The sequence below is a fragment of the Aotus nancymaae genome, unplaced genomic scaffold (genome assembly GCF_030222135.1).
Source record: "Aotus nancymaae isolate 86718 unplaced genomic scaffold, 86718_ANA_hifiasm-v0.15.2.pri h1tg000015l_0, whole genome shotgun sequence".
NCBI lineage: Eukaryota > Metazoa > Chordata > Mammalia > Primates > Aotidae > Aotus > Aotus nancymaae.
The window spans coordinates 4,538,523-4,559,726 of record NW_026988426.1 but is presented as its reverse complement, the minus strand read 5'-3'; the positions used below and the strand labels follow the sequence as shown (position 1 = coordinate 4,559,726).

The window sequence follows — 21,204 nt, the reverse complement described above, 5'->3', positions numbered from 1 at the left end:
CAGTCTTTTTATGGCTGAATAGTATGATGGCATTTTATAAGAGCTAAGGCAATTTGATCATAATTTTGCATCAATGTCAAATTTCCTTTCTTCCCCACCAATTCCTCTCACATTTAATAAATGAACTGCCTATGATACTATTTCCAGCTAGGTATTTTTAGAATAATTTTTTCATTATGATAAAATACACATCAAATATACTTAAGCATTTTTAAGCATACAATTTTCTGTCATTAAGTACATTCACCTTCTTACACCACTGTCACCACCATCCATCTCCAGAACTCTTTTCATCTTGCAAAACTGAAAGCCTGTCCATATTAAACACTAATGCCCCATTCCCTACCTGCCCCCACCCGCTGCTGGCAGCCACCACTCCCCTTCCTGTTTCTGGATTTGACTCCTCGAGGGACCTCGGTAAGTGGAATCATACAGTATTTGTCCCTTTGTGGCTGATTTCACTTAGCATAATGAACGTCCTCGTGGTTCATCCAGGCTGCCGCGTGTGCCAGAACTTCTTTCCTTTCTAAAGCTAAATTTCTTTCTTTCTTTTTTTTGAGATGGAGTCTCATTCTGTCACCCAGCAGGCTGGAGTGCATCTTGGCTCACTGCAATCTTCATCTCCCAAGTTCAAGCGATTCTCCTGTCTCAGCCTGTCAAGTAGGTGGGATTACAGGCAGGCACCACCAAGCCCGGCTAATTTTGGATTGTTAGTAGAGATGGGGTTTGGTTTCACCATCTTGGCCAGGTTGGTCTCGATCTCTTGACTTCAGGTGATCCACCTGCCTCAGCCTCCCAAAGTTTTGGGACTACAGGCATAAGCCACAGCACCCAGCCTAAATTTCCTTATTTTGATCTCATTGCATAAGAGAGCACTTTGAAGGGTTTGTGGGTCTAGGGTCCTGATGTCCACAGGTAACTCCCACAGTCCAGGAGGTGAAGGGCAGCCCTCACCCGACAAGGCATCTGCAGCTCCACCCTGCCCTTGGAATCCCAGAGAGCTACTCCCTTGCTAACTGTGATCCAACCTCAAAAGTAGCTTCTGTCCCTTTATTTCCTTCCCTCTGGAGCCCAAATTATGGTGCCCTCCATTTAAAAGCCCTTAATGGTGCCATAGAGCCCATGGGACAGTGGTTGGGTGTGCCCAGGGCCTGTTGGGACCAGGCTCAGGATCCTCTCCACGCCTGGCCTGTGTTGCAGCCTCACCAGATCCTGTTCTGGTCCCTGCACTTCACCCCATAATGTCCTCATTCTTCAGAAATGTCCTTCCCTCGCCCTGGAAAACTCCTATTCATCCTGAAGAACCCCACCTACACGCTGCAACCTCTGAGACTGGTCCTGTCCTGTCATGGACACCTGTGGTTTCTGGTCATCCAGCATCTAGCCCCACTCATTTTTTTTCCCAAGACAAGGTCTCCCTCTGTCACCCAGGCTGGAATGCAATGGCACCATCATGGCTCACTGTAACCTCGATCTCTTAGGCTCAGGTGATTCTCCCAACTCAGCCTCCAAAGTAGCTTGGACTACAGATATGAGCCACCACACCTGGCTAATTTTTAATTTTTTTGTAGAGACAGGGTCTTGCTATGTTGCCCAGACTGGTCTCACACTCCTGGGCTCAAGCAATCCTCCTGCCTCAGTCTTCCACGTAGCTGGGACTATAGGTCTGTGCTACCATGCCCAGCTAACTTTTTGCATTTTTTTTTTTTTTTGGTAGAGATGAGGGTTCACCATGTCACCCAGGTTGGTCTTGAACTCCTGGGCTCCAGCAATCTTCCAACTCAGTCTCCAAAAGTGTTGGGACTACAGGCATGAGCCATCATGCCCAGCCTCAACAAGGTTTTGGAATACATCAATAAAGCAATGAACCAGGTGTGGGTAGTGGACAAGGCAGGGACGCCCACCACATGCCAGCCCATGCTGGTCCCTTGTGGGACATAAGAGGGTTTGAAGAGCCCCAGCCCATTCCCGCTCTGAGGGGCTTGCAGTCTGGCTGGGGAGAGGTGTGCAAAGTTGCAGTACCTGTGGGGCCATCCCCTGCTCATTCCTGAAGTCTGAAAGGCCTGGCACTTGGGATAAACCTGGAAGGGTGGGCTATGCCTGGATGAATCTGAAGATGCGTTTCTGCACTGCTGGGGTTTCCAGGCAAATCTCACTTCCTACTTCTCCCTGCATATTTGTCAACTCAGTTTTTCAGTCAAGGAGGAAACACACTGAGCCCCGCTGGTGCTGAAAGGACAGCTCCCCTGGGCATAGGCACAGAAGCCACTGCCCCAACGCTGCACAGTATCAGCCCATTGTTTATTTGGCACCTACTGTATGCCATTCTGCGTGCATTTCCTCACAGTCGATCCTACCAAAAAGGCATTCTTTTTTATTTTTTATTTTTATTTTATTTATTTATTTATTTATTTATTTTGAGATGGAGTCTCACTCTGTCACCAGGCTGGAATGTAGTGGCACAATCTTGGCTCACCGCAACCTCCACCTCCCAGGTTCAAGCGATTCTCCTACCTCAGCCTCCCGAGTAGCTGGTACTACAGGCGTGTACCACCGTGCCTAGCTAATTTTTTTTGTATTTTTAGTAGAGACGGGGTTTCACCATGTTGGTCAGGCTGGTCTCAATCTATTGACCTCGTGATCCACCTGCCTCGGCCTCCTGAAGTGCTGGGATTACAGGCATGAGCCACCGGGCCCGGCCTATTTTTCAGATTCTCCTAGGAGCATGAATCCTATTGTGAACTGCACATGTGAGGGATCTAGGTTGCATGCTCCTTATGAGAATCTTTTTTTTTTTTTTTTTTTTTTTTTTGAGACACAGTCTTGCTCTGTCACCCAGGCTGGAGGGAGCGCAGTGGCACAGTCCTGGCTCACCAAAACCTCTGCCTCCTGGGGTCAAGCAATTCTCCTGCCTCAGCCTCCCAAGTGGCTGAGATTACAGGCACCTGCCACCACATCCAGCTAATTTTTGTATTTTTAGTAGAGACGAGGTTTCACCATGTTAGCCAAGCTGGTCTCGAACTTCTGGCCTCAAGTGAATCACCTGCCTCAGCCTCCCAAAGTGCTGGGATTACAGGTGTAAGCACCCAGTGTTTTTTGTTTGTTTATTTTGAGACATGGTCTCGAACTCCTAGCCTCAAGCAATCCACCGGGATTACAGGCATGACCATGATGCCCAGCCGAAGAGGGCGTCCTCATCCCTGTTTCGTCCATCCCCACAGCTGCCCACCTCGCCTGGCCATATTCCTGTCTGAAGTGTTATCACATAGTTATTATCTGTTGTCTGCTTCCCACACAAGAATGTGAGCTCCAGGAGGGCGGGTAATTGTCTTGGTCAGCACTGCCTTGGCTACTTCCAACAGGTGCACAGGGCAGCTGGAAACACTGTCAATATCAACACATTCCAACAACTCCTGAACTCATGCAGGTGTTGGGCTAGACACGACTTGCATAAAAGACAATTCCAGTTATTTACACTGGCAACTACATGGACATTGAACCCTCAGCTTGAGCGCCTTCATTTTCTTGCGATTCAGTCTCATTTCCATAAAATATTTCAATTTTATTGAACTGCTTTGGACTTTAAATTTTTATAGTTACTCATCTTAAATTTATATATTTTGCCTTTTATTTTATTTTATTAATTATTATTATTACTATTTTTTGAGATGGAGTCTCACTCTGTCACCCAGGCTGGAATGCAGTGGCGCGATCTCAGCTCGCTACAACTTCCATCTCCCAGGTTCAAGCGATTCTCCTGCCTCAGCCTCCCAAGTAGCTGAGACTACAGGCATGTGCCACCACGCCTGACTAAGTTTTTGTATTTTTTTAGTAGAGACGGAGTTTCACTGTGTTATCCAGAATGGTCTCGATCTCCTGACCTCATGATCCACCCACCTCAGCGTCCCAAAATGCTGGGATTACAGGCGTAGGGCACCGTGCCCGGCCTATTTTACTGTATTTTTTTAGAGATGGAGTTTCTCTGTCACCCACGCTAGAGTGCAAATATGTCCTTCACACTGTGGCTTGTCTTCTACTTTCTTCATGGCATTTTTGATGAACAGAAACTTAATTTTCTTTTTCTTTTCTTTTTTTTTTTTTTTTTGAGACAGGGTCTCCCTCTGTCACCCAGGCTGCAGTGCAGGGCGCAGTCTCCACTCACTTGCATCCTCAATCTCCAGGCTCAAACAAGCCTCCCACCTCAGCCTCTTGAGTAACTGGGACTACAGGCACGCTCCACTAAGCCCAGCTAATTGTTTGTATTTTTTGTAGAGATGGGGTTTCACCATGTTGCCCAAGCTAGTCTCGAACTCCTGGGCTCAAGCAGTCCTCCCACCTCATCCTCCCAAAGTGTTGGGATTACAGACATGAGCCACCTTCCCCAGTCTGAAACTTAATTTTTAATGTAGTCAAGTTCATCAATCTTTTTTTTAACAATTTGTACTTTATGTGCCTTCAGAAACCTTTACTTATCCTGAAGTCAAAAGTTATTCTTTCATAGATTCTCAAAATTTTCAAGTTTTTTATTTATTTCATTTACATCTTTTATCCCTCTAGAAGTGTCTTTTCTGTATGGTGTGAGGTAGGGCTCCTGTTCCACTGTTCTCACTGAATAGAGAATCGTCTCAGTACCATGTATTTAATAGACCATCCTTGCCTAGGTTTATCAGCAACACTATCTTTTGTAAAAATAAAATGCCTTTCAAAAAGTTGAGATAGGATCTTTCTATGTTGCCCAGAGTGTTCTCAAACTCCTGGCCTCAAGTGATTCTTCTGCCTTGGCCTCAGGTATAGCTGGGATTACAGGCATGTGCCACTACACACAGCTTAAAATGCCTTTACATGCATGAATCTGTTTCAGGCCTCTCTATTCTACTCCACTGGTCAATTTGCCCAACCACGCACCAACACCATACTGTCTTAATTCTTACAGCTTTATGATATGAATGTTTCCTTATGTACAAAAACCACTCCAGGTGACCAAATGGTTACTTACATCAAAGACTCTAGGATACAACCTAGGAATTAGCTGGCCCATCCATCCGTTGAGAAACAGAGGCTCCAAGGAGAGCATCTTTTGCAATGTCACACAGCATTAATTTGGAATACTCTCACCACAGAAGATACCAATATGGTAGACACGAATCACATACGGTTATTGAGTACTTGGAATTGACAAGTCCAAATTAGATGGGCTGTAAGTATAAAATGCACATTAGATGCTGAAGACTTGTGGTGGAAAAAAATATAAAATACCTCATAAATAACTTGTTCATATTCATTGCATGTTGATATAACAATGCTTTGGAATAAAGAGTTAACTAAAATATATTCTAAAAATTATAATAATTTCACCTGTTTATTTTTACCTTCTTATAACAAGATGGAATATTAGGCACACATTAAACTGAATGTCTACTAGAAAATTTAAAGCTGGCCAGACACGGTATCTGACTCCTATAATCCCAGTGGATCACCTGAGGTCAGGAGTTTGAGACCACCCTGGCCAACATGGTGAAACCCCATCTCTACTAAAAAATACGAAAATTAGCTGGGTGTGGTGGCGGGCACCTATAATCTCAGCTACTTGGGAGGCTGAGGAAAGAGAATTGCTGGAACCTGGGAGGCTGAGGTTGCAGTGAGCCAAGATTCCGCCACTGCACTCCAGCCGGGGCTAACAACAGCGAGACTCCATCTCAAAAAAAAAAAAAAAAAAAAAAAATTAGCCAGACATGGTGGTGTGCGGCTGTAATCCAGCTTTCCGGGAGGCTGAAGCATGAAGGCAGGGGACCCCAGGTGGCAGAGGGGGGAAGGTGACCTGGAGGACAGGCTGGTGCGCCCTCCAAAGAGGTCCTGGGGGCTGATCCCACCAGAACGGTCTGTGCTCCCCAAAGACCACTGGGGACCGAGGAGCAACTTTAGGAGGGGATTTTTCATGCCAGCTTCCAGGTAAGCACACCTCCCAACAAAATCTTAAAGAAATGTAATAAGGGGCGGGGCGCTTTGGCTCATGCCTGTAATCCCAGCACTTTGGGAAACTTAGGTCGTAGGATCACCTGAGGTCGGGAGTTCGAGACCAGCCTGACCAACATGGTGAAACTCCCTCTCTACCGAAAATACAAAACTAGCCAGGCGTGGTGGCGCATGCCTGTAATCTCAGCTACTCAGGAAGCTGAGGCAGAAGAATCACTTGAACCCGGGAGCCAGAGGTTGTGGTGAGCCTTTCGAGAGATTGGGCCATTGTACTGCAACCTGGGCAACATAGTGAAACTCCGAATTAAAGAAAGAAAGAAATGTAGTAAGGAGAAACGCCAAGCCCCACGCCCACCCCCTTAGCTGGAATTCCAAGCAACAGGAGCCTAACTTCTACTTAGCTATCACGGCGTCTGTTATTACCATTTTACAAAACCGAGGTTCTGAGGGGACCGCGGAGTTCACACTATGAAAAGACCAGGATGTACAGGTGCCCTCCGCCCGTCCTGCGCCCTGAGCCTCAGTTTCTCCATTTTCAAAGAGCCCTTACTCTTTCCTCCGACTTGCCGGAAGGGTGGACAGAGGTGGTACCAACGCCTTTTCCCTTGAACAAGAGTGCCCAAGAGAGACCGAGCGTAAGTGACCGAGCGTAACTGGGCTCTAGGTGCTGTGCAAAGTGCTTTGCAAGGACCAGCTCGCTTCATCCTCACGGGGGCCCGGGGCACGGGGACTCGCATAACCCCCGTTTTGCAAACGTGGAAATGAGGTTCAGAGAAGTGAAGCGACTAGCCCAACGGCACCCTGCGGAGCGAGGAGACGCGGGCCCCCAGGTTACTCCATTCCAGCGTGAAGACGAGGCTGCCTGGGTCCCGGTTTCCTCGGGAGGGGGTCAGGGGTCCGCTGATCCCCTCCAGTGCTCCGGGCAGCAGGGCCCAGGAGCCAGGGTGGCCCCTCGGTCCCCGCCGCCGCCGTGCGCACCCCCTTCCTGGGACCCCCGGCGGCCCCCGCTCACCTCGCGTATTTCGTCTTCTGGAAATCCAGCAGCCGGGGGGCGAACATCGCGGCGCTTCCATGGGAATCCGGCCCCGGGCTCAGAGCGCGGGCGCCTGGCAGAGCCTGGGGGACGCGGCGGCCGCAGCAGCAGGTTGGAGGGCGCGCAGCGGTGGCCGGAGGGACTGGGTCGGCACCCGCAGCCGAAGCCCAAGCCCGAGCCGGAGCCGGAGCTGTAGGCGCCCGGAGCCGCCGACGCCAAATCCCTAGCAGATGGTGGCGGGGGCGGGGCGGGCGGGCAGGCGGGGGCGCGGGGGGGCTCCGGGGCGCGCGCCGCCAATCGCCTGGGCCCGGCCCCCTCCCTCCCGCGACCCCGCCGCCTCCACCGGGGAGAGGGAGGGTGGACGGGACAAGGGGATGGGGGAGGAGGGGGTAAGAAAGTGGGCGTAAGGGGTTGGGGCGGGGCGGGGCGGGGGGCGTCCTGACCACGCGTGCACGAGCCACCAATCGCTGGGGCGACCGTGTTCCTGGCCCCCTTTCCCCTTGCCCTCGCTGGGAGGGGGAAAGTGGGGGGCTACTGGAGTAGTCAACAGGAAGTGGTAGTAGGGGGAGTGGGAAGGAACTGGGAAGTGGGGGTGGGGGGTGGAGTGCAAAGTTGGGGGGCTGAGAGAGTGGGGGAGTGGGAAGGGGCGGTAGTGGGAACTGGGGTGCTGGAGGGGTTGGAGGAAGTGAGAAGTAGGGGGTAAGGAGAGTGGGAAGGGACGTTAGGGAAGTGGGAAGGGAGAGTTGTGGGGCAGTGGGGGACTTGGGGGTGGGGGGAGTGGGAAGTGGGGGGGTCGAGGGGAGCAGGGGCCTGAGAATGGGGGAGTGAGAAGTTGGGGGTTTGGGGGAAGTGGGGGACCTGGGGGTGGAGGGAGTGGAAAGTGGGGGGGTTGGTGCGGGGTGGAGGAAGTGGGAAATGGATGGGGGACTTCTGAATCCAGCCCCTTTTTCCCAGGTCTCCCCCGACAGTACTTTTTCCAGTGAGGAGGAAAACGGCGGTGAAGGATAGACAGAGCTGCTGCTTTCTGTCCCCACTGGCCCCGGTTGGGCTGGAGGGACAGGGGATACTGTGCCCATCGTCCCCAGTATAGCCAGGTCTACCTGTGGTTCGCCTATTCCCCCTGTCCCCCCACCTTCCTCCCCTCTCCCACCACCACCCTGTGTCCCTGCGAGGCTGGGGGCTCAAGGGCACCAAGTGAACTGCCCAGAAAGGGTCAGAGCCTCCAGGAAACCCTCTTCCCCCAGACTATGACTTTAGAGACCCTTGTGACCCCCATGGCAGGAACATTTGCATCTGGTGACTGGATTCCCAAGTACAATATCCAGCTTTCTCCCTTAGGAGACCTGGGCCAGCTTCTCAGCTTTGGAAAACCAATCACTCTAAGGGAGGCTTGGAACCCTTGGGGACCCATGGAGGGAAGACAGCCTTCCATGCCAAAGAAATGCCACCGGCACCTGGGGAACCCAAGGATTGGTCCCCGAATTGAAGGAAGGCCCCTCCTTTGCACATACACTTCACCAGCCTTCCCCACCCCTCTGTTCCTTATTATTAATATAACAATGCTTTATTTGAGATTCTACTAAACATTCAGAAGATAATTCCACCCACTCCCTCTGCCCCCAGGGAGCTAGGACAAGAAAAGAAAAAGACAAAGGATTCCATCTTTTTTTTTTTTTTTTTTGAGACGGGGTCTTACTCTGTTGCCCAGGCTGGAGTGCAGTGGCTGGATCTCAGCTCACTACAACCTCTGCTTCCCAGGTTCAAACGATTCTCCTGCCTCAAACTCCTGAGTAGCTAGGACTACAGGCGCCGCTACCATGCCCAGCTAATTTTTGTATTTTTTTCCTAGAGACCATGTTTCACCATGTTGGCCAGGCTGGTCTTGAACTCCTGACCTCAGGTAATCTGCCCCAGCACTCCCAAAGTGCTGGGATTGCAAGTGACTCCATCTAATTTATTTCAGCACTCCCATTGGGGAGGACCAGAGAGTTACAGGTAGATGCTTTCAGAGGCCACAGCAGGGTTGGAGGCTGAGGGGTAGGGTGCGGATGGCTGAGGTGGGGACCAGAGGAGGGGTCAGGAATGCTTAGGAGGTAAAGCCCACTGGACTACCCTGATGGTGGAATGGTGGATTAGAAGCTGGGTTCGGTGGCTCACACCTGTAATCCCAGCACTTTGGGAGGCCAAGGTGGGCGGATCACAAGGTCAGGAGATCGAGACCATCCTGGCCAACATGGTGAAACCCTGTCTCTACTAAAAACACAAAAATTATCCGGGCGTGGTGGCACATGCCTGTAATCCCAGCTACTCAGAAGGCTGAGGCAGAAGAATCGCTTGAACCTGGGGGGTGGAGGTTGTAGTGAGCCAAGATCGCACCACTGCACTCCAGCCTGATGACAGAGCAAGACTCCATCTCAAAAAAAAAAAAAAAGTAGCTGATGGTCTCTCTCTCCTGGAGCCCGGATGTTCTTCTGCCCTGGGACATTAGAACTCCAGGTTTTCCAACCTCTGCCTCCAGGATTTGCGCCAATGTCCCTCCCCCGCTTTCCCCACCATACCCCACCCTCCTCAGCCCCCCGGGGTTTCAGCCTTGGACTGAGAGTTACACTATTGGCCTCTCTGGTTCTGAGGCTTTCCGACTTGGACTGAACCATGCTCCCAGCATCCCTGGGCCTCCATCTTGCTGACAACCTATTGTGGGACATCTCAGCCTCCAACCCCAGCCTCCATAATCACAAGAACCAATTCTCCAAATAAATCCTCTCACACATATCTATCTTTTTTTTTTTTTTTTTTTTTTTTGAGATGGAGTCTCGCTCTGTAGCCCGGGCTGGAGTGCAGTGTCGTGATCTCTGCTCATTGCAACCTCCGCCTCCCGGGTCCCAGTTGAAGTAATTCTCCTACCTCAGCCTCCCACATAGCTGGGAATACAGGTACGAGCCACCATGCCCAGCTAATTTTTGTATCTTTTAGTAAAGACGGGATTTCACCATGTTGGCCGTTTTGGTCTTGAACTCCTGACTTCATGATCAGCCCACCTAGGCCTCCCAAAGTGCTGGGATTACAGGCGTGAGCCACTGCGTCTAGCATCTATCTTTTTTTTTTTTTAACCAGGTGGGGCGAACCACTGCTCATGCCTATAATATCAGAATTTTGGAAGGCTCAGGCAGGAGGATCGCTTGAGGCCAAGAATTCAAGATCAGCCTTGGTAACATGGTGAGACCCCCATCTATATAGAAAATTTAAAAATTAGCTGGGCATGGTAGTATGTACCTTCAGTCCCAGCTCCTCAGGAGGCTGAAGCAGGAAGATCACTGGAGCCCAGGAGTTGGAGGCTGCAATGAGCTGTGATGGCGCCACTGCACTCCAGCCTAGGCCATAGAGTGAGACCCCATCTCTAATAAAAAGAAAAAGGCCAGGTGCGTGGCTCATGCCTGTAATCCCAGCACTTTGGGAGGCCAAGGTGGGTGGATCACCTGAGGTCAGGAGCTCCAGACTGGCCTGGCCAACATGGTGAAACCCAACTCTATTAAAAATAAAACAAATTAGCAGGGCGTGGTAGTACACACCTATAATCCCAGCTACTCAGGAGGCTGAGGCATGAAAATTGCTTGAACCCAGGAGGCAGAGGCTGCAGTGAGCCCAGATTGTGCCACTGCACTCCAGCCTGGGTGACAGAGCAAGACTTCATCTCAAAAAAAGAAAAAAGAGGGAAAAAAAAAGAAGAAGCAAAACAGTGAAATGAAACAGAAGAAATGACCTTTTGAGCACTGGTGCATGGTAAGGAGCAGTCACATTTTTGCAGTCTTGTTTCTGCTGCGTGTCTGGCGTCTGCATGTGTGTGTCCCAGCCAGGATGGGTAATGAGTTCCCTGCTGGGCATCACAAGTCACAAAACCAGTGAGACCTCGGATAGGAGAGATGAATGCCTCCTATGCCCTCGGGCCAATGAGGGAAACTGAGGTTGATGGGCTAGGGGTCCTTCCCAAGGTCACAGGGCCTGTGGGGGTAGGACTGCCCAGCTCTAGGCTGATTTCCCGACACAGAACTCCTGTTCTGGTGATTTCTCAGACCTCCAGGAGACAGAAATCAAACAGAAGTAAGCCAAGCCAAGCCCTGCACGCCATTGGCTTCGGCCCTGAGCTTGACTTCTATGACCCTTGCTCTGACCCCGCAGGTCCAGGCCTCACTGTCCACTGCACCGGGACACACACCTGTCCCCAGGTACCAGCGACACCTCTGCCCCAGCCAGGCCCAGGCTGCCACTGGTAACCACAGCTCCCAGAAGGCTGGGGCTGGACCTGTCCAGGCCCCGTGGTCCGCTGCCCTCCTCCTGGCCCCGGCCTGCTGTTGACCTTCAAGCAGACCTTGGCAGTGGAAATTTCAGGGCCCCAGAGGGGACCCCCAAAGTGAAACTCAAGCCCAGAAATGGATTTTATTTTTCTCCAAGAGCAAAAGAAGTTGAATAAAAAATTAGTTACTATTTTTACTGCCGGGATCCAGTTGTTATGGCAACCAAGGGCCTGACTCCTGCTCAGGAGGAGGTGGGGTTGGAGTGGGATGAGGGATGAGGCGGGGATGGGGCTGGGGCAGGCAGCAGCTGGGGACACGCCTAGGGCAGGCGGCAGGTCTGCCCCTCCAGACAGGAGTGTACCCCCAATCCCCTCACCTGATCGAGCTCACCTGACTGAGTTCCTAATGACTCTGTCTCCCTTCAGCCACACTCGCCTCCTGCCGCCTCTGTGGGCTCCAGCTTGGCCCAGCCTGGTCACCTAAGCCTCTCTACGCTACCTCTGGGAGTGGGTGGCTGTCCCATCTCCAGGTGGAAACTGAGGCCCCTGCCTCAGGGACAACTCACACTGAGTACTTCAGCCCCATCAACCTCACCTAGCCAAAACTCTCCCTTCAGGCCAGGCGTGGTGGCTCACGCCTGATATCCCAGCACTTTGGGAGATCAAGGTGGGCGGATCACGGGGTCAGGAGTTCGAGACCACCCTGACAAACATGGTGAAACCCCGTCTCAACTAAAAATACAAAAATTAGCCAGGCATGGTGGTGTGCACCTGTAATCCCAGCTACTCAGGAAGCTGAGGCAGGAGAATCGCTTGAACCCCGGAAGTAGAGGTTGTAGTGTGCTGAGATTGCGCCACTTCACTCCAACCTGGGCAACAGAGTGAGACTCCATCTCAAAAAAAAAAAAAAACTCCCCCTCCGTCCCTGTTCCTCTTCTTCTCAAGGTATCAAGGTAGCACCAGTAGCCACCAGGGCCAGGTTCGTGGCACTTGAAAGTTTTGCAAGCATGCCAGGCATGGTGGCTCATACCTGTAATCCCATCACATGGGGAGGCCAAGGTGGGAGGGTCACTTGAGGCCAGGAGTTCAAGACCAGCAGCATAGCGGGACCCCATCTCTACAAAAAATTAAAAATTAGCTAGGTGTGGTGGGCGCACACCTATAGTCCGAGCTACTTGGTAAGCTGAAGTAGGATTGATTGAGCCCAGGAGTTTGAGGGTGCAGTGAGCTACAATCGTGCCACCGCACTCGATCCTGGGCAGCAGAGCAAGACCCTGTCTCCAAAAAAATATATTTAAAGGCCAGGCGCAGTGGCTCATGCCTGTAATCTCAGAACTTTGGGAGGCCGAGACGGGTGGATCATCTGAGTTCAGAAGTTCAAGACCAGCCTGGCCAACATGGTGAAATCCCATCTCTACTAAAAATACAAAAATTAGCCAGGCCTGGTGGTGTGCAGCTATAATCCCAGATACTCTGGGGGCTGAGGCAGGAGAATCGCTTGAACCCAGGAGGCAGAGGTTACAGTCAGCCAAGATCGCGCCACTGCACTCCAGCCTGGGCAACAGAACAAGACTCTGTCTCAAAAAAATAAATAAATTTTTTTAAAAGGAGAAAGATGGAAAAGGGAGGGGTTGGCTAGGGACTCAGGAGGATCGGGAAGTGAAAAGTTACAAAACGCATGAAGCGGGCATTGGTCCACATGAACTCATTTGCTAACGGTGCTTATCATAGGTTCCTGCCCTCCCACGGAGGCTGGGACACAGGGGCCCTCTCGTCCTGTGTTGCTGGAACAAACTGTTAACTTCTGGCAGCCTTGAGTTTTCTTGGCAGGCACTTTACGAGGGACAGGGGCCATCCTAGAGTTTCAGCTTTGAGCTGCTGAAAACGAGGTTCGAGGTTCGTGTTTGTTCAAGTCTTTATGGGCCAAGGCCGAGGCCCAGCTGAGAAAGGGCTCAGAGGGGCCTGGCTGGAGTTTGGCCAAGGTGAGTGTCTTTGTTGGGGGAGGGAAGGGTGGCCTCGGGATGGGGAAACAACGTTGCCTGGGGCATTAGGGTCTGAAAGACGTCAGGGAAGTCTTCTAGCTGAGTTCTTTTCAAGATGGCTGGAAGACAGGCAGGAGGGCAAGAGGGAGCAGGTGAGAAAAAGGCAGCCAAGTAGGGAAGTGCGTTCCAAGCAAAGGGAACAGCATCAACAGCACCTGTGGACAGGTGTGGTGGCTCACGCTTATATTCTCAGCATTCTGGGAGGCTGAGGCAGGCAGATCACCTGAAGTCATGAGTTCAAGACCAGCCTGGTCCACATGGCAAAACCCTGTCTCTACTAAAAATACAAAAATTAGCCAGGCATGGTGGCAGTTGCCTGTAACCTCAACACTTTGGGAGGCCGAGGCAGGCAGATCACTTGAGGTCAGGAGTTCGAGACCAGCCTGGCAAACATGGCAAAAACCGGTCTCTACCAAAAATACAAAAATTAGGCTGGGCACGGTGGCTCATTCCTGTAATCCCAGCAGTTTGAGAGGCCAAGGTGGGAGGATCACAAGCTCAGGAGATCGAGACCATCCTGGTTAACACGGTGAAACTCTGTCTCTACTAAAAATACAAAAAAATTAGCCAGGTGTGGTGGCACATGCCTGTAATCCCAGCTACTCGGGAGGCTGAGGCAGGAGAATTGCTTGAACCCAGAAGGCAGAGGTTGCAGTGAGCTGTGATTGTGCCACTGCACTTCAGCCTGGGCCACAGAGTGAGACTCTGTCTCAAAAAAAAAAAAAAAAAAAAAAAAAAATAGCCAGGCATGGCGGCAGACGCCTGTAATCCCAGCTACTTGGGAGGTTGAGGCATGAGAATCACTTGATCCCAGGAAGCGGAGGTTGCAGTAAGCTGAGACTGAGCCACTGCTCTCCAGCCTGGGCGACAGAGTGAGATGCTATCTAAAAAAACACAACAGCAAAAAGCCAAACAAAAATGCCAGCACCCGAAAAGGCTCAGCGCATGCAGCAGTGTGGTGCAATTGGAGTCCTTCTGGTTCCTGGGATTGGAGTCTGACCTCTGTCCTCCAGATGCTGGGGAGGCGAGAAAGTAGGGGAACCACATACTCAATGCCACAGGAGGATGTGGCATGGGTGCTCCAAAAAGGTGGGCCTACCCAGGCGCGGTGGCTCACGCCTGTAATCCCAGCACTTTGGGAGGCCAAGGCGGGTGGATCACGAGGTCAAGAGATCGAGACCATCCTGGTCAACATGGTGAAACCCCGTCTCTACTAAAAATACAAAAAATTAGCTGGGCATGGTGGCACGTGCCTGTAATCCCAGCTACTCAGGAGGCTGAGGCAGAAGAATTGCCTGAACCCAGTGTAAGGCCGGCTGCCTCACCGGGAGCTCGGACGCACACCCCCCCTGCCTTTTTTCCGAAAGCTCGGACATGCTCAGGTAGTTGTTCCCTTTTCTCTTTCTTGCACATCCTGGCTTTCCCTTAAAGAACCCAGTATGCAAGCCGGGTCTTGTGATTCTAGCCAATAAGCAGCCAAGTCTTTCTAGCCAATAGCAGCCGAGTCTTTCTAGCCAATAGCAGCCGAGTAATTCTAACCAATAGCAGCCAAGTCCTGTATGCAAACAAAGGCTTGTAACCTTACCCAATAGCAGTCCTGCTCTCCCACAACCAATCGAGCTCCTTCACTCCCTATAAAACGCCACGTCTAAGAGGAGTCCGCGCGACTTCTCAGGCCCCTCCTGTCAGACCGTGGAACCTCGCCCGGGAGCCTGAATAAATTCCTTCATATTGGATCTTCTTGTGTTGGCCTCAGTTTCTTCCTTTTAAACTCGGCAAGAACAAACCTTACACCCAGGAGGCGGAGGTTGCGGTGAGCCGAGATCACGCCATTGCACTCCAGCCTGGGTAACAAGAGCGAAACTCCATCTCAAAAAAAAAAAAAAAAAAAAAAGGTGGTGCTGCCATTTAGGGCAGGAGCTGGGGGTTCCACGTTGACTTGAGGGATCAGAGAATGGATATTCCAGAAAACAGAGACCAGCGTTTTCAAAGAAAAGGAGTAGGTGGTGGCCACCGTGGGCAGTGCCTAGGATCCTGGTTCCTGGCTGCTGATCTTTCTCATTTGTTGTTGTTGTTGTTGTTTTTGAGATGGAGTCTGGCTCTGTCACCCAGGCTGGGGTGCAGTGGTGTGATCTTGGCTAACTGCAACCTCCACCTCCCAGGTTCAAGTGTTTCTCCTGCCTCAGCCTCTCGAGCAGCTGGGACTACAGTGGTGCGCCACCACATCTGGCTAATTTTTGTATTTTTAGTAGAGTTGGTGTTTCACCGTATTGGCCAGGCTGGTCTTGAACTCCCGATCTCGTGATCCGCCTGCCTCAGCCTCCCAAAGTGCTGGGATTACAGGCATGAACCACCGAGACCGGCCCTTTTTGTTTGTTTGTTTGAGAGAGTCGTCTTGCTCTGTCACTCAGGCTAGCGTGCAGTGGCACAATCTCGGCTCACTGCAATCTCTGCCTACCGGGTTCAAGATATTCTCATGCCTATCTAATTTTTTGTATTTTTGGTAGAAACGGGGTTTCACCATGTGGGCCAAGCTGGTCTCAAACTCCTGATCTCAAGTGATCCAACCGCCTCAGCCTCCCAAAGTGTTGGGATTACAGGTGTGAGTCACCAAACCCAGCCTGGCTGAGCTTCTTGACGATAATACCATATTTCATCAGACCTAGAACACTATCACCTATAAGATGCATGTTTCTCTTAGGTACTACTAAGAAAGAGAAATCAAGCCAAACAAGGTAGCTCATATCTGTAATCCCAGCACCTTGGCAGGCCGAAGGCGGGGCAGATCCCTTGAGCTCAGGAGTTTGAGACCAGCCTGGGAAACAGAGTAAGACCCATCTCTAAAAAAAAAAATTTTTTTAATTTTCTTTGACATAAAGTTTTGCTCTGTCACCCAGGCTGGAGAGCAATGGCATGATCTCTGCTCACTGCAACCTCTACCTCCCAGATTCAAGAAATTTTCCTGGCTCAGCCTCCCAAGTAGCTGGGGATTATAGGCGTGTGCCACCATGCCCAGCTAAATTTTTTTTTTTTGTATTTTTAGTAGAGGTGGGGTTTCACCATGCTGGCAAGGCTGGTCTTGAACTACTGACCTCAGGTGATCCACCCACCTTGGCCTCCCAAAGTGCTCTACAAAAAATTTTTTTAATTAGCTGGGCATGTTAATCCCAGCTACTGGGGAGGTTGAGTCAGGAGGATCACTTGAACCCAGGAAGTTGAGGCTACAGAAAGCTATGATCACACCACTACACTCCAGCCTGGGCAACAGAGCCAGACCCTGTCTCTACACAGAAACAAAAAAAAAAAAGGCAGAAAGAGAAATCACTGGCAATTAATTTTGCCAACATTTTTATCTTGTACTTTTTCAAGCATTCAGAGAAGTTTAACAGAATTGTACCATGAACACACATATAGCCACCTCCCAGATGCTACTACTGGCATCTTACCCTAATTGTCCCATCATGTATCTATCTATCCCTTTATCCATTCATCAGTCCTTTTTTTTTTTTTTTTAAATTTTGAGACAGGGTCTCACTCTGAGTCCGAGCGGAAGCACAGTGGTGCTGTCTTGCAACCATGCCCAGCTAATATTTTGTATTTCTACTAGAGATGGGGTTTCACCATGTTGCCTGGGATGATCTCGAACTCCTGGCCTCAAACCATCCACCCACCTTTGCCTCCCAAAGTGCTCCCAAAGCATGAATGAATCACTGCACCTGGCCAGCCAGATTATATATACATAGTTGGTTTTTTTTTGTTTTTTTTTTTGGAGATGGAGTCTCGCTCTGTCACCCAGGCTGGAGTGCAGTGGTGTGATGTTGGCTCACCACAACCTCTGCCTCCCAGTTTCAAGAGATTCTCCTGCCTCAGCCTCCCAAGTAGCTGGGATTACATGTGCCCACCACCACACCTGGCTAATTTTTTATTTTTAGTAGAGATGGGGTTTCACCATGTTGGCCAGGCTGGTCCTGAACTCCTGACCTCAGTTGATCCGCCCACCTTGGCCTCCCAAAGTGCTGGGATGACAGGCGTGAGCTACCGTGCCTGCCTGATTTTATATCTCTTTAAGGGGCTTTGGCTCACACATGTGTCTGCCTTTGTTAGCCATCAGTGAATGTTCACTCAAGAGTTGTGCATTTCACTGTGTAAATTTCCCCTGCCAAAAAAGAAGCTGTAAACACATATTCAACTCCTGCTAATGATATGCATGCTGAAGTGCTTATCGTGATGTTTGCCAGCTACTTTGAAATGCATAAAAAGAAAAAAAAAGATGGGGCAGGCATGGTGACTCATGCCTGTAGTCCTAGCACTTTGGGAGGCCAAGGTGGGGCAGATTGCTTGAGTCCAGGAGATTGAGACCAGCCCAGACAACATGGCAAGACCCTGTCTCTAGAAAAGCTACAAAAATTAGTGAGGCCTGGTGGCGTGCCTGTGGTCCCAGTTAGGCAGGAGGCTGAGGTGGGAGGATCACTTAAGCCCGGCAGGTCAAGGCTGCAGTGAGCTATGATCATGCTACTGCACCACTGCACTCCAACCTGGGTGACAGAGCAAGATCCTGTCTCCAAAAAAAAAAAAAGAATCTCAGAAAGTTCCATCATGCCTGTTCCAATCTCCACTGCCTGTTCTGACTAGTTTGGCCTATTCTAGAACTTACTAGAAATGGAATCATTCTAGATTCCTCATGATGTGTTTGAGATCCATCCAAGTTGTGTCCATCAGTAGTTCACTCCTTTTTATTTATTATTATTATTTGAGACAGAATCTCACTCTGTCGCCCAGGCTGGAATGCAGTGGTGAGATCTCGGCTCACTGTAACCTCCGCCTCCTAGGTTCAAGTGATTCTCCTGCCTCTGCCTCCCGAGTAGCTGGGACTACCAGGCACCTGCCACCATACCCAGCTAATTTTTTTGTATTTTAAGTAGAGACGGGGTTTCACCATGTTAGCCAGGCTGGTCTCAAACTCCTGACCTCATGATCTGCCCGCCTCGGCCTCCCAAAGTGCTGAGATTACTGGCGTGAGCCATAAAGGGAACTTTAATGCATTGCTGGGGGGAAGGCTGGCCCACCCCTGCCCTTCTTCCCTAGTTACCCACCCAGTGACATAACCTCTCAGGAGAACAGTTTGGCAGTTTCCTATTGAGTAAACTACACCTGCCTTCTTGCACAACACAGCAAATTTACTTAGTACCACTGAGCTGTGTACCTGCAAATGGTGTTTTATGTTACATATGTCCTATCACAATTGAAAAAAATGGTTTAGGCTGGGTGCAGTGGCTCATGCCTGTAATCCCATCACTTTGGGAGACCAAGGTGGGCAGATTGCTTGTTGACCAGCCTGGCCAACATGATGAAACCCTGCCTCTACTGAAAATACGAAAATTAGCCGGGTGTGGTGGCTGGGAGTCTGTAATCCCAGCTTCTCGGGAGGCTGAGGCAGGAGAATCGCTTCAGCCTGGAAGATGGAGGTTGCAGTGAGCAGAGATTACATCACTGCACTCCAGCCTGGGTGACAGCAAGACTCCGTCGCAAAAAAAAAAATTATAGAACTATACACATAACACAGGTGAATTTTGCCGTATGTAAATTAGACTTCAATTAACCAACAAAAAGCCCCTGAAAATATATATAACCGTACCAACAAAAAGAGAGAGAGCACATCTCTATATCTTTGTACCGTGTGTGTGCATGCGCGCACATGCGCAGCAGAGGGAGGAAGAAGTGAGTTTGAGGGCACACCTGCTACTGCTGCTACCATAACGATGACTGGCAGCTTTAACTGCCATGCATTTTTAATCACAGAAATGTTCAGGGCTCGAATTTCCAGGAGCTGACCACCAGGTCTGAAATGCAACCTGGTCCTTCTCTGACATGCGCAGCCTCTTGTCCACTCCTTCCCTGTCAGCCTCACTCCCCTACTCCTGATCACTGGACCTGAGATATTTTCTAGAACAATAGTGCCATCCCGGCCTCCCAAGAGGGGACCCCATGCCTAGGAGGGCCCCCTTGGGTCCAATATGCTGGGCCTTGGTGGCCTCTTGTGGCTAGAAGTAGAATTATCCCATGTTAAGAATGATCACAGGCCAGGTGCGGTGGCTCAGGCCTGTAATCCCAGCACTTTGGGAGGCCAAGTCGGGCAGATTACGAGGTCAAGAGATCGAGACCATCCTGGCCAACATGGTGAAACCCCGTCTCTACTAAAAATACAAAAATTAGCAGGGCATGGTGGCACATGCCTGTAGTCCCAGCTACTCAAGAGGCTGTGGTGGAGAATCACTTGAACCAGGAGGCAGAGGTTGCAGTAAGCCAAGATCGCGTCACTGCACTCCAGCCTAGCAACAGAGACTCCCTCTCAAAAAAAAAAAAAAAAAAAATCACAATAGGCCGGGCACGGTGGCTGTTGCCTGTAATCCCAGCACTTTGGGAAGCCCAGGTGAGCCCAGGAGTTTGAGACCAGTTTGGGCAACATGACAAAACCTCATCTCTGCAGAAAAATAAAATAAAAATTAGCTGGCATAGTGGCACGCTCCTGTAGTCTCAGCTACTTGGGAGGCTGAGGTGGGAGGATCACTTGAGCCTGGGAGGTCAAGGCTGCAATGAGTCATGATTGTGCCACTGTACTCCAGCCCAGGTGACAGAGTGAGACCCTATCTCAAAAAAACTAAAAGAATTTCAAAAAGATCAGAGTAGGCCAGGTGTGGTGGCTCGTGCCTGTATCCCAACACTTTGGGAGACCCAGGTGGGAGAATCCCTTGAGCCCAGGAGTAGTTCCAGACAACAGAGCAAGACCCTGTCTCTATTTCAAAAATTAAAAGATCACAATAAGGGTTAATTCAGCTTATGACTGGGGTGGAAATGGCATTTTCTTTTTTTTTTTTTTTTCTTTTTGACACAGAGTCTCAATCTGTTGCCAGTCTGGAGTGTAATGGTGCAATTTTGGCTCACTGCAACCTCGGCCTCCTGGGTTCAAGTGATTCTCCTGCCTTAGCCTCCCTAGTAGCTGGGACCACAGGTGCGTGCCACCACATCCAGCTAATTTTTGTATTTTTAGTGGAGACAGGGTTTCACCATGTTGGCCAGGATGGTCTTATCTCCCGACCTCATGATCCACCCGCCTCGGGCTCCCAAAGTGCTGGGATTACAGGTGTAAGCCACTGCACCTGGACTTTTTTCTTTTTTTTGGTGGGGGAGGGGGTGCATTTTCATAAAGGGTTGGAGGCCTGTAAATTAGTGCAAACTTTTTAGCAGCACAAGTCAAAATTTAAAATACAATACACCCTCTAACCTATGGGAATCACAGAACTCTTGTTGCCCAAACAGATTTCCTCTAGTTCTAAGTAAAAGAGACAAGAATATTCTTATCTTTGTGTTAAACAAAACCACAGGAACACAACTGGCCACATCCAGAATGCGGGACCGTCTGTACAACAGGGGCTTCAGTCTCTCCAACAAATCCCTGACATAAAAACAGGCAGCAAAGAGGCACCATTGACTAAAAAGAAACTTAAGGCCAGGTGTAGTGGCTCACGTCTGTAATCCCAGCACTTTGGGAAGCCGAGGCAGGCAGATCACCTGAGGTCAGGAGTTCAAGACCAGCCTGGCCAACATGGTGAAACCCCATCTCTACTAAATATACAAAAATTAGCTGGGCGTGGTGGCATGTGCCTCTAGTCCCAGCTACTTGGGAGGCTGAGGCAGGAGAATCGGGTGAACCCAGAAGGTGGAGGCTGCAGTGAGCCAAGATGGAGCTACTGTACACCAGCCTGGGCAACAGCCATAGACTCTGTCTCCAAAAAAAAGAGAGAGAGAGAACCAAAGAAAGAAACAGCCAAGAATTTCTCCACTGGGATCACAGACAAACTGGGGGT

At 50.3% G+C, this 21,204-nt stretch overlaps 1 protein-coding gene across 2 annotated transcripts in view; it reads right to left on the bottom strand.

Annotated features, from left to right (window-relative positions):
• MMD2 (monocyte to macrophage differentiation associated 2) overlaps nt 1–7,058 on the bottom strand; it is a 55,077-nt gene extending 48,019 nt beyond the window's left edge. The window contains exon 1 of one of the 2 annotated variants that reach the window (XM_012455584.2): nt 6,986–7,058. In XM_012455584.2, the coding sequence (XP_012311007.2) occupies nt 6,986–7,032 (47 nt within the window). In that variant the 5' untranslated portion in view covers nt 7,033–7,058. Of the gene's footprint in view, nt 1–4,996; nt 5,644–6,985 lie in introns of those variants that run through there. The other variant, XM_012455585.2, reaches the window with a different exon arrangement.
• Between the last annotated feature and the right edge of the window lie 14,146 nt (nt 7,059–21,204).